Source organism: Podarcis muralis, chromosome 12, assembly GCF_964188315.1.
Source record: "Podarcis muralis chromosome 12, rPodMur119.hap1.1, whole genome shotgun sequence".
Taxonomy (NCBI): domain Eukaryota; kingdom Metazoa; phylum Chordata; class Lepidosauria; order Squamata; family Lacertidae; genus Podarcis; species Podarcis muralis.
The window spans coordinates 18130198-18139817 of NC_135666.1; the positions used below are offsets into that span (position 1 = coordinate 18130198).

Sequence of the window (9620 nt, forward strand, 5' to 3'; positions counted from 1 at the left end):
TTTATGCAACTTACCTGCCAAAGCGTTAAAGTGGGACATTTACACTTTTTTAAAAGAAAAAAACAGCGAGCAAGCGACAGCGAGCCCAGGGCCTTAAAGGGCCAGCAGCGACAGTCGCCTTCCCACCCCGGTGCGAAACCCGCTCCACCTTAAGCGAGCCTGCTGGGTCGGGGTCCCCGTTCCCCGCCCGGAGCCCTCGTGATAGGTAGCTGGGACAGGCGAGGCGGGGCCTGGCATCCTCCTCTATAAATATCCCTGAGAGCGCGGCCACCGGATTGGCGCTGCTGGAGCTGGAGCGAGCGAGAAGTTGTGCCAAAGGGACTGGCGGGTCTGCCGCCGCCGCCACTGCCGCTCCGCGAGCCTCTCTCTCTTTTCTCAGGTGGCAGCGCTTCTTCGGGAGCGAGCGAGCGAGTGCTGCAAGTCTCCCGCAGCTACTCGGGGATCGGGAAGGCGACTCGCTGCGCGCAGGGGGACCGGCGATCTCCCGGGAAACGCGGGGAGCGCGCTGAACGCCGCCGCAGCTTTCGGGGCTCCTCAGCCATCTTGACACGGCACGGCTGGGGGAAAGTTGCGGGAAGCGAGCAGCAGCAGCAGCCGAGCCCGTCCTTGCGACAAAGCCGAGCGGGGAAGAGATGAACGCGAGACGGCGGGAAGCGGACTGAGCCGAGAAGGGAAGGAGCAGGAGGCGCCCCAAAGCGGCGGGGGATCCCCCGAGCCGCCGCTTCTGCCGGGCCAGAGGGCGCACTTGCTTCGCGGGAAGGAGGCGGCGAGGCGAGCTGGAGCTTGGAGAGGTGGCGCCCGGAGCAGCGGCGGAGGAGGAGATCGGCTTGGCAGCGGCAGCAGCAGCAGCAGGAGGAGGACCGGCGTGGCTGGCTCGTTCGGCGCCCGAGGAGTCTGCCTGGACGCGCTGCCGCTGCTCCGGGCCGAGCATGGAGCGCAGTTACCTGTTGGCCGTGGCTTTCCTCCCGCTCTTGCTGCCGGCTTGGTCGCCGGGGCTGCCGCGCTCTAGCTGCGCCGCCTCGGCCGCTTCTGCCGCCGCGGCTGCAGCCGCCGCCGCCGCCGCGTCGTCCTCGTCCTCTTCGGCGTCTTCTTCGTCCGCGTCGGCGTCGTCGGCCAAGGAGCTGTCTTGCCAGGAGATCACGGTGCCCCTGTGCAAAGGCATCGGCTACAACTACACGTACATGCCCAACCAGTTCAACCACGACACGCAGGACGAGGCGGGGCTGGAGGTGCACCAGTTCTGGCCCCTGGTGGAGATCCAGTGCTCGGCGGACCTGCGCTTCTTCCTGTGCAGCATGTACACGCCCATCTGCCTGGACGACTACAAGAAGCCGCTGCCGCCCTGCCGCAGCGTGTGCGAGCGGGCCAAGGCCGGCTGCGCGCCCCTCATGCGCCAGTACGGCTTCGCCTGGCCCGACCGCATGCGCTGCGACCGCCTGCCCGAGCAGGGCAACCAGGACACGCTCTGCATGGACTACAACCGCACCGAGCTCGCCACCGCCGCGCCGCCGCCGCCCCCGCAGCCCAAGCCGCCGCATCGCAAGCCCGCCGGCGGCGGCGGCGCCAGGATCCCCGGCGCGGCCGTCCCTCCGCCGCCGCTGCCGCCGCCCGCCGAGCCGCCCCTGCGCAAGGCCCGGCCTCCGGCGCCCTGCGAGCCGGGCTGCCAGTGCCGCGCGCCCATGGTCTCCGTGTCCAGCGAGCGCCACCCGCTCTACAACCGCGTCAAGACCGGCCAGATCGCCAACTGCGCGCTGCCCTGCCACAACCCCTACTTCAGCCCCGACGAGCGCGCCTTCACCGCCTTCTGGATCGGCCTGTGGTCCATCCTGTGCTTCATCTCCACTTTCGCCACCGTCTCCACCTTCCTCATCGACATGGAGCGCTTCAAGTACCCCGAGCGGCCCATCATCTTCCTGGCCGCCTGCTACCTCTTCGTCTCCTTGGGCTACCTGGTGCGCCTGGTCGCCGGCCACGAGAAAGTGGCTTGCAGCGGCGGCGCGGCGGCGGGTGCAGTGCCGGCGGGCGCCGGAGGGGGCGCTGCAGGAGCAGCCGCGGCAGTCGGAGGGCGCGGGGCGGCAGGGGGCGCGGCGGAGCTGCAGCCGGAACTAGCCGTGGCGGAGCACGTGCGCTATGAGAGCACTGGCCCTGCCCTGTGCACAGTGGTCTTCCTGCTGGTGTACTTCTTTGGCATGGCCAGCTCCATCTGGTGGGTCATCCTGTCTCTCACCTGGTTCCTGGCGGCTGGCATGAAGTGGGGCAACGAAGCCATAGCGGGCTATGCGCAGTACTTCCACCTGGCCGCCTGGCTGCTGCCCAGCGTCAAGTCCATTGCCGTGCTAGCGCTCAGCTCGGTGGACGGGGACCCCGTGGCGGGCATCTGCTACGTGGGCAACCAGAGCCTGGAGAACTTGCGGGGCTTCGTGCTGGCCCCCTTGCTGATATACCTGGCCATCGGCTCCATGTTCCTGCTGGCGGGCTTCGTCTCACTCTTCCGCATCCGCAGCGTCATCAAGCAGCAAGGGGGCCCTACCAAGACGCACAAGCTGGAGAAGCTCATGATCCGCCTGGGCCTCTTCACCGTCCTCTACACGGTCCCGGCCGCCAGTGTGGTGGCCTGCCTCTTCTACGAGCAGCACAACCGCCCCCGCTGGGAGGCCACGCACAACTGCCCTTGCCTGCGGGACCAGCAGCCCGACCAGGCGCGCCGGCCGGACTACGCGGTCTTTATGCTCAAGTACTTCATGTGCCTCGTGGTGGGCATCACGTCCGGAGTGTGGGTCTGGTCCGGGAAGACTCTGGAGTCCTGGAAGGCGCTCTGCACCCGTTGCTGCTGGGCCAGCAAGGGGACCGCCGCCGCAGTGGTGGCAGGGAGCATCGGAGCGGTTGGCAGTGGCGGAGGGGGCATGGTGACTGCCGCTGCGGTGGGGGGACTGGGGGGCGGAGCGGGGTCCATGTACAGCGACGTCAGCACCGGCTTAACGTGGAGGTCTGGCACCGCCAGCTCAGTCTCATATCCAAAACAGATGCCCTTGTCCCAGGTGTAAAAGACGGAGTTCTTGGGGACAGGTGGGGAGAGGGTCAGCTGACTATATTCCCCGCCTCCCCTTCATTCCCAAGCTTCCCAGTGGCCTCTCCAGGTGCAGGACGGATACAGCTGCTGGAGGCTGTCAAATGCCAGGCCAGCTCCTCCTCAGCGCCCTTCCTACATGCCTTGTCTAGAGTCACATGCTCCATACTTCAAGGCACCAGTCTCCCAAAGCAAAGGACTGTCCTTGGACTGGCGGGAGTCCTCTTGGTTGTTGAATGGGGTTCCCCCTGCTTTGCTTTTTCTCCTCCTTTCAAACTCAAAAGGTGACATCAAAGCAGCAGGTGTCTTATCATAGGACTGCAGGGTTTGGGAAACTTTTCTTTTTAAAAAAAAAAAGACTTTCTTTTTTAAAAAACAAAATCAAATGAACAAACTGGCAGATGCCTTAAACACATTCAAGTTGTGTCTTAATTATACACCCCAAATAAATACGGGTTTCCTATGTTAAAAGATGTATTTATATAATTATTTGGTACCTTGTACAAAATGTGTAAGATATGTATATAACCCAAATGCTTTACAGTCTGTAAATTTTTTTTGTAAAAAGAAAAAAGTTTAGAGGCTTACCACCAACTGCTCCCTCTTAAGAGCAAATATTTGAGTATTCTATTTTGTCAATAAAATAATGATAAATGATCTGTTTGGGAGGGGAAACATCCCCCTATCAATGCCCTGATTATTCCTGTGGGTTGACTCTGGAGTAAGTGTGAAATTTTGCATATCATCTAAGAGCAGAATTGACTAGGAAAAAATCATGGGAGGCTTAAAGGGGTTTAGGGTTTGCACCTTCAAGATTTAAATGGCCTTGTTCCTCTAAGTCAGGGTTGGATAATCAGTGGCAGTCCAGATGTTGCTGTCCAACTCCCATCAGCCCCAGCCAGCTGCTCAGGGATGATGGGAACTGAAGTCCAGCAACATCTGAAGTGCCACCGATTCCCCATCCTGTGCTTTACTAGTGTTCCTCTAAGAAAGGTGTGGGGAACCTTTGGTCCTCTAGCTGTTAATGAACTACAACTCCCATCAGCCCCAGCAAGCATGCCAATGGCCAGCCTTGATGGGGGGTGTAGTTCAGCAACTTCTGGTGGGCCAAAGGTTCCCCACAGCTGTTCAAAGACAAGGATAGGGAGTCTATGGTTTCTCCATATGCTGTTGGACTACATCTCCCATCATTCCTGACCACTGGCAATGCTGACTGGGGCTCATGGGAGTTGTAATTCAGCAACCTCTGGAGGGCCCATGTTCCCTCTCCCTTAAGATTCATCGCCAAGTCAAAGGAGCTGAGTATGATTTGACAACAGGGAGCAGCCTTGTTAACTCAAAAGTGTACAAGGGTTCCCAATCCACAAGCAGTTTGCTTTTGAATAGTGCCATCTGAAATCTGAGGCAGGCTGGGAGGGGCAGCTGAGGCATTTCGCCTCAGAGCTTTGCTTTTTAAACAGCAGAAAATCCTCAGGGTGGATGCAAAACTCCATACTCACTATGGTGAGAAAAAAAAAGAAAAGGAACCATTCCAGAGTGGTTATCCAAACTGCTTCCTCCCAGAAACTTTTCAGGTCTCCTTTAGAGCAGATGTACTGGAGACTCAGAGACCTTCCTTGTGGGCCATCATTTCTCTTGCAGCCGTTTGCTGCCCTGTCACAAGGAATATAAACAAGGGCCGGGTATTCGTCTTGGCTGCTTTGTTTTGACTTCTGCCCAATGAATGTTGCTTTAGGAATGCGAGAGACCTGCATGCTCCATTTTGCCTGTTTCTGTCCATGCTTGTTGGGGTGAGCAGCACCTGCCCCTTCTGCAGGCTGAGGCAGAATTGCTAAAGCTTGTTTAGGGAAGAAAAGTAAGCTGAGAATTGTCAGAAGCATTTTTTATTTTTTTTTTTGAGTGGGGGGGAAAGCACTTAGGGATAGATATCTCCCTTCTGGGAGACTGTCCTTGTCAAGGCTAAAGCTAATTGATTGGGGTAAGAGGCGGTGGCATTAGCAGAATGCCTGGGTTGGGGGAAGCTGAACTTTTTACCTGTCTACACCAGTGGCTCAGAACATCTCCTTTTAAAGAGGAACTAAATGAATAGGGTTAATCTGTCAGGATCTTGGTTCCTTTTGTGATTGGGGAAAAACTTTGATCTTTTCTCTAAATGTACTGCATAGGAGTGTGTGGTGTGGCTTTCTTTTCTTTCCCCCCAAAAAAATTTCCACCTCCTGCCTAGATTCTCTTGTTGCAGACCAATTGGCCACCACGGAGTCCTTCAATTAAAAAGAACGTGGGGTTTGCTTTTTCGTTCTTTTTTTTTTTTTAAGGGAGACTTGTAACAGTTTGTGAACACCAGAGGAAAAGGAGAGAACAGCCTTTTAAACAGATTTTCCTAGCATTGTTAGTCAGACTGCAGGCAGTAAGGCCCACGTTTTAGAGTATTATAAAGGTGGGGGGGGGGGAGGAGGTAGAGTAATCCATGAATACTCTACAGGTGGTCTTCTTACAATTGCTTCAATTTAAAGCATTTCTTTTTGCAGGGAACAAAATTCTTCTCTATAGCCACTAATTGAACCAGAGGAGAACTATTACCAACCAGACATTGTGTGTGTGTGTGTGTGTGTGTGTGTGTGTGTGTGTGTGTGTGTAGGGAAATCTTCAGAGCTTGAAATTCTAGCACTACAATATTTGTTTTATAACCAACGTTTCAATACACAAAAAGCTATATTCTGCTTCATATTTGTATGCCTGTGGCTTCTGTTATATCTTCTAGAATACATGCTCAGTGGATCAGGGGGCATGTCAGCAGTAAAAGCAAAACAAAATGAAACTGTCCCAGGACTGTTTGGTGCTAGGCAGCCATTTTGCTTAAGGCCAAAATTGCAAACAGAACTGTGAAAAGGGAAGAAGGTCTACTCCGTTTCCCCCCAGTGTGATGACATATTAAGTCCCCTGACACCACTGAGTGAGAGAGGGTAGTCCTGGTATATTTTTCATATCACATTTGCTTCCATTCTGCCAGTATTATCTTAGTTGTACTTTGAGCAGACCCATTGAAATTAACAAACATGACTAATTTCAATGGGTATTCTCTGAGTAAAACATAGTTGAATGCAACCCATTATTTATTAAACAGGATTTATATACTACTTAACCATCAAAACCTCTAAGCAAATTTACATAAAATATAGAATATACATCAAATTCACCAATAAGATCATATGTTAAAAAAAGTTAGCCTAATTCCCCCCCCCCCAAAAAAAATCAGTTTTAAAATAAGCGTTATGAAAGACATGCTTAAATTATGTGTCTGGGTAGCTTTGCTTAAAGAAAAAGAGTTTCTAGTAAGTGCCCAAAAAGGTTCAGTAAAATGATTATCCATGGGCAGGGAGTTCCAAAGCCTAAGTTCTGCCACAGTGACAAATCAATTCCTTGCAAGTGCAGAACTACTATTGTGTGACACATCATTTCTCTTCCCTTCCTTTAAAAATCCCCAAACAGGGATCTCCTCATTTGATTATTGTTCCCTGTATAAGGGAAAATGTAAGGTGGGAAATTAACTTACCGCATGTGTTTTGTCCAAAGAAAATTTGTTTTTTTTTTAAATTTTTTGGCTCCTATGTGATTTCAACTGCTGAAGCAGAACACAACCTGCTGAGTTAAAATAGCCTGGTCAGCATTTTTTTTTTTAAGTGAGATGGGGGTTGAGAGTGAAGCTGTTGCTTTGACTTGTCCAAGCAGTAAGTAGCTTAGAGTGTGCATTTTCTAGCAACTAAAAGCAAATGGGGAGCAACTTGTGCTCTTTCCAAGAGACGCTGTTGTTATTGTTGTTTAGTTGTTTAGTCATGTCCGACTCTTCGTGACCCCATGGACCAGAGCACGCCAGGCACTCCTGTCTTCCACTGCCTCCCGCAGTTTGGTCAAACTCATGCTGGTAGCTTCGAGAACACTGTCCAACCATCTCGTCCTCTGTCATCCCCTTCTCCTTATGCCCTCAATCTTTCCCAACATCAGGGTCTTTTCCAGGGAGTCTTCTCTTCTCGTGAGGTGGCCATAGTATTGGAGCCTCAGCTTCAGGATCTCTCCTTCCAGTGAGCACTCAGGGCTGATTTCCTTCAGAATGGATAGGTTTGATCTTCTTGCAGTCCATGGGACTCTCAAGAGTATCCAGTACAATACAATGACGTACAGCAGGGGTAACCAATGCTTGGGACTCCCAACTCCCATCAGCCCCAGCTAGTATGACTGATGGTCAAGGCTGATGGGAAGTTGTAGTCACCACTTTGGCTTACAGGCTGAAATAAGATATAGTGTATTGTAAAGTCATCCTTGGATTAAGCCCACTGAAATCTATAAACTTGACTAGGTTAAGCCTACTGGCTCCAATGGGTTTACTCTGTAGGATATGATCAGTGGCTGCATGAATGCAAAAGGTACTGGAGAAACTTTCTGTTACTGTTGTATTGGTTGGCAGGATTGTTCTTTTCCATATTAGCTGGAATAGTACTCAGAAATGCTATTTTCGTCTCGCCACAGGTCAGTCACTTGCAGTTTTGGGAGCCCCAAGGGTGGAATCATAGAATTGTAGAGTTGGAAGGGACCCTGAGGATCATCTAGTCCAACTCCCCAAAATGCAGAAATATGCAGCTGTCCCATATGGGGATTGAACCTGCGACCTTGGCATTATCAGCACCATGCTCTAACCAACTGAGCTCTCCAGGCTGAACTATAGAGGGACTGTAGGTTATTTCACATTTCAACAACACGTGTTTCCACATGTGAAGTGCCCTTTACAGCTTCTTTAAATTCCCGTGATTAGTTGCAAATCTAGGTGGTGTTTGGTTGGTCCTTTAAGAAATACTGCTTTTCCCCAGGAAGCAGATTGGGCTAAAAAGCAATGCAAATAAAAACAAGCCTGAAGGAATCTGTAGAAAGCTGTGAAAGTTCCATGACCGCAATGGAGAACTCCTCACAGTTAAAACAAATTGGATAAAATGATAAACACCCCACAAAGTGGATGTTTCTCAAGATCAGTCTTCCTAATTAGTCAAGTTGGTTTCTTGTTGAATTCGGCTTTGAAACGACGAATTTAGAAAAGTAGAGGAAAACGTCCTGTGAATAGTTAGGGAGCAGTGCCACTTAGTGGCCACGCAGGAAATTAACCCCAAGCAAAGTGGAGCAGAAAGGTTGCTTGTGAATAACAACTTACTTGTGCTAATTTAAATAGTATGCACTCTTGATAAAAAGAATGAAGGGAATTACCGTAGGTGCATTTTAACATTTGGTTTCAGAACAGGCAGTCATAATTTGCTGCTTCTTCCCACCCCCACTTCTTTAGATTTGCTTTGCATAAGAAAAATACCCTGCAACACAACTCACTTTAATGTAGGAAAATTGTGTCAATCCACATTATGGCTTCATAATATATACGTGTACATCCTGCGAGTGCCATCCTAGGCAGGTCAACTCAGATATAGGTCTCATTGAGTTTAACGGGGATTATTCCGAGGCAAGTGTATATAGGACTGCATACTTGTCTTATCGCCAGTAAGCTAATTCAGGCTTACATGGCTGCCGCATGGATTCGTTAGTGGGTATTTTTACTATGTGTGGTATTACAAGTAAATTCTACTCAGAGTAAACCTATTAAATGAATCAAATTTAGCCATGTTCACTCATCTCTGTGGTGCAGCTCTGAGGAAAACTTGGTTGAATACCATCTGATTTTTTGTATTCATATGTATAGTTTAAATTAGTCTGCATTTAAATTTATTTTAAAAAGAGTCAAGTTGCAATATGCTGAAGTTGCATTCAAATCAATGGGGTTTGCTTTCAATTGAAAAAGCAATAGGACTGAGCTGGACACTTGAGGAGAAAGATACCAGAACAGGCTTCAAATCACATACCAGTTTCCCTTTAAAGATTTCACTTCCTTTTGCTTACAGTTCTGTAATCACAACCGCTAATATTAATTACCACTCTCTTCCTACCTACACATTGACCACTCTTTTATTTCTTTAGATTAGTTCTGGGGAACCTGCAGTGCTCCAGAACTCCCATCATCCCTGACCATTGCTGGCTAGGCATGATGGGAACTGAACCTCTGACAAGTCACAGGTTTCCCTTCCTTGGCGTAAGGAAGAGAGTTAATCAATGAACATCTAGGCAGAGAATGCCATTAACATTTGTGACCACAGAACTTACTGTGGATTAAGTATTCTGTATTTAAAAGTTTAACATTGTGCATGCTGTGTCAAAAGAGGTTTGCTCCCTTTTGTGTTTAGAGATGCGGCTGATGTGGACCCAAACACTACAATGTTTGTATTAGCAGAATGGCAAAGTTGTATGGCTTTTTAAACTAACCAATGCAGCATATGTCCACTGAGGGCACTATCAGCTATTGGATTTTTGCAGCTTGCCTTCTTTGTTTCGAGTTGGTACCCTTAACTTTCTCGAAATATAAGAATGTGCACCCATCATTCCTTCAGTCTCAAACTCCCAAAGAACACCATTACTGGCAAAATTACTGAGAGTTCCCTCTTGGAACAGTGGTAGAGACACACAA

At 50.3% G+C, this 9620-nt stretch overlaps 1 protein-coding gene across 1 annotated transcript; it reads left to right on the top strand.

Moving 5' to 3' along the window:
* Positions 1 to 257: 257 nt before the first annotated feature.
* Positions 258 to 3724, top strand: FZD8 (frizzled class receptor 8). Its single transcript, XM_028750690.2, has one exon. It carries the CDS (start codon positions 930 to 932, stop codon positions 3042 to 3044), a length of 2115 nt encoding a protein of 704 aa, XP_028606523.2. The 5' UTR covers positions 258 to 929; the 3' UTR covers positions 3045 to 3724.
* The last annotated feature ends 5896 nt before the right edge of the window (positions 3725 to 9620 follow it).